This window comes from Coregonus clupeaformis, unplaced genomic scaffold (assembly GCF_020615455.1).
Source record: "Coregonus clupeaformis isolate EN_2021a unplaced genomic scaffold, ASM2061545v1 scaf0516, whole genome shotgun sequence".
NCBI classification, from domain to species: Eukaryota; Metazoa; Chordata; class Actinopteri; order Salmoniformes; family Salmonidae; genus Coregonus; species Coregonus clupeaformis.
Genome location: NW_025533971.1, coordinates 1 through 2567, shown reverse-complemented (window position 1 = coordinate 2567; position 2567 = coordinate 1). Strand labels below are relative to the sequence as shown.

Sequence of the window (2567 nt, the reverse complement as noted above, 5' to 3'; positions counted from 1 at the left end):
TTCTCTCATGTGATTTTATTTCTATTCAGATAAAATTACGCTGCATTAATAAAATCATTTTTACAATCAGCACCAGTTCTCTCTGACATGGTGGAATAATACTGATGGAAACAGTCATGAGGTAGTGGATGTTTTTCATGTTAACAACTTATCAATGTTATCAGAACATCACATTTTCATACACCTTTAGCTTGAGGACTTTATTATACAAATTAACTAAATGAAACACAAGTAAATTCAAAAGGTTTCAATGTTAGAATCAAGAAATGCACATGCTATGAATCTAGTTCATCATTTACATTTTGCAATATCCAAATCATGTAATCAAATTCATTTTGCAATATCCAAATCATATATCCAATCAATTTCAATCAAATTCATTTAGCAAAAGCCTAATCTTATATATCAAATCAAAGTCTATAGGTTTCAAGGTTAGAATCAAGAAATGCAAAGTTCCATTCATCTATATAATAATTTACATTTAGCAATATCCAAATAATATAATGAACAACTGAGGGTTTATACCTGTAACCAATGCATTAAAGTTCATAACCAAAACAAAACACACATTTTATAGTATTTAATCTGATTTTAGATATGATCAGGCCTCGAGGTGAAAAAACAAAAATATGCCTATTTCTGAGTAAGAATTCATATAAACAAAATGATTTCATGTGGCATAGACAAAAACACAAATTGTCAGTTAAAAACATAAGTCAGAACACAGCCTCTCTATTCTCTCATGTGATTTCAGGTTCTCTGACTGGGAAATTGTCCTTCCACACAGAGAGTGAGAAGTGGTGGGGCTTTTTTCGTGTGTGTTCTCTTATGCTCCTTCAGTCTCCTTAACCAGGTAAAACCCTTTCCACACTGGGAGCAGTGGTAAGGCTTTTCTCCTGTGTGTATTCTCTCATGCACTTTTAGATACCCTCTCTGAGTAAAACTCTTTCCACAATGGGAACATTGGAATGGCTTTTCTCCTGTGTGTATTCTCTTATGCTCCTGCAGGCTCCTTAAGCAGGTAAAACTCTTTCCACACTGGGAACATTGGAAAGGCTTTTCTCCTGTGTGTATTCTCTCATGCACTTTTAGATACCCTCTCTGAGTAAAACTCTTTCCACATTGGGAACATTGATAAGGCTTTTCTCTTGTGTGTGTCCTCTCATGCTCCTTCAGGCTCCTTAACTGAATAAAACTCATTCCACATTGGGAACATTGATAAGGCTTTTCTCCTGTGTGTATTCTTTCATGTATTTTCAGGTTAGCTGACACAGTAAAACGCTTTCCACACTGGGAACAATGATAAGGCTTTTCTCCTGTGTGTATTCTCTCATGCTGTTTTAGGTGCCCTATCTGAGTAAAACTCTTTCCACATTGGGAACATTGATAAGGCTTTTCTCCTGTGTGTATTCTCTCGTGCCTTTTCAGGTTATATAACATGGTAAAACTCTTTCCACACTGGGAACATTGGATAGGCTTTTCTCCTGTGTGTGTCCTCTCATGAGCTTTGAGGTCCCCTGATCGGGAAAATCTCTTTTCACATTGGAAGCAGTGGTGTTGTCTCGCTGGTTTGGCCGTCTCTGGGTCTGGTTCCGCTGTAGGACTCTTCCCGCTGTCAGCGTGAGAGTCTGGTCTCTCTCCTGCCAAAGACAAACAGAGTATTTAGTTAAACAGAGACTTTAATGAAACCTCCACATGATAAAACTGTCTTCCTATGATGTTTAACCTAGACTAGATCCCTAAATAAAAGAGCAGAGCTTGTCATCACAGAGTGGCTGTAGTGCTTTGTAGACTGGGTAAATCCATTTGAATTCAATACATTTTTGACAGAATCCCTTTTGATTTAAAAAAAGCTTTCCTTACATGTTTGCCTATGGAAGAAGTGGTAAGAAAGTGACTTTTTGTAACTGAAAGCCAAAACATTCATGAGATAAAGGGATGTAGCTCAGTTGATAGAGCATGGCGTTTGCAACGCCAGGGTTGTGGGTTCGATTCCCACGGGGGGCCAGTATAAAAAAATATATGTATTCACTAACTGTAAGTCGCTCTGGATAAGAGCGTCTGCTAAATGACGTAAATGTAAATGTAAATAAAGGTGCTCGAAGTTGACTATTTTTGCAAACCCCACCATGCAATGAACCATCCATCGTCTTCATCACTGGAAAATATTAACGGTTGAGTTTGAGATCATTTAAAAGCTTCCAAACAGGGTGGTCAAACTATTTGATTATTTCTTGAGAAAAAAGTGTTTTAATAAAGGCCTGATTGGTGTCACTTTTGCCCCAATCACAGCTAATAAACCTGACCCCAATAATCAACTAATCATGATGTTCAGTTTAGAATGCATTTAGTTTAATCAGCTGTGTTTGCTAGGGATGGGGGAAAAGTGTGACACCACTCCGTCCCCGAGGACTGGAGCTGCCCGTCCTGGATTCAAAACAACACATATTTTCAAGTCAACATTCTCTGTGGACCTCCAACAATCTTTGTGGTTCCATTTGAAAGGTGAATAACATTTACATTTAAACTTTTAGTAAATGTTTCAGCCACGACACCACCCTGTAAAA

The 2567-nt window shown here is 37.7% G+C and overlaps 1 protein-coding gene across 1 annotated transcript; it reads right to left on the bottom strand.

Moving 5' to 3' along the window:
• On the bottom strand, positions 1–1650 carry LOC121556416 (zinc finger protein 239; the record flags this gene model as incomplete). Its single annotated transcript, XM_045215798.1, has 1 exon — positions 1–1650. A coding segment is annotated over one exon (900 nt), but the record flags the coding sequence as incomplete, so codon positions are not given.
• Positions 1651–2567: the final 917 nt, after the last annotated feature.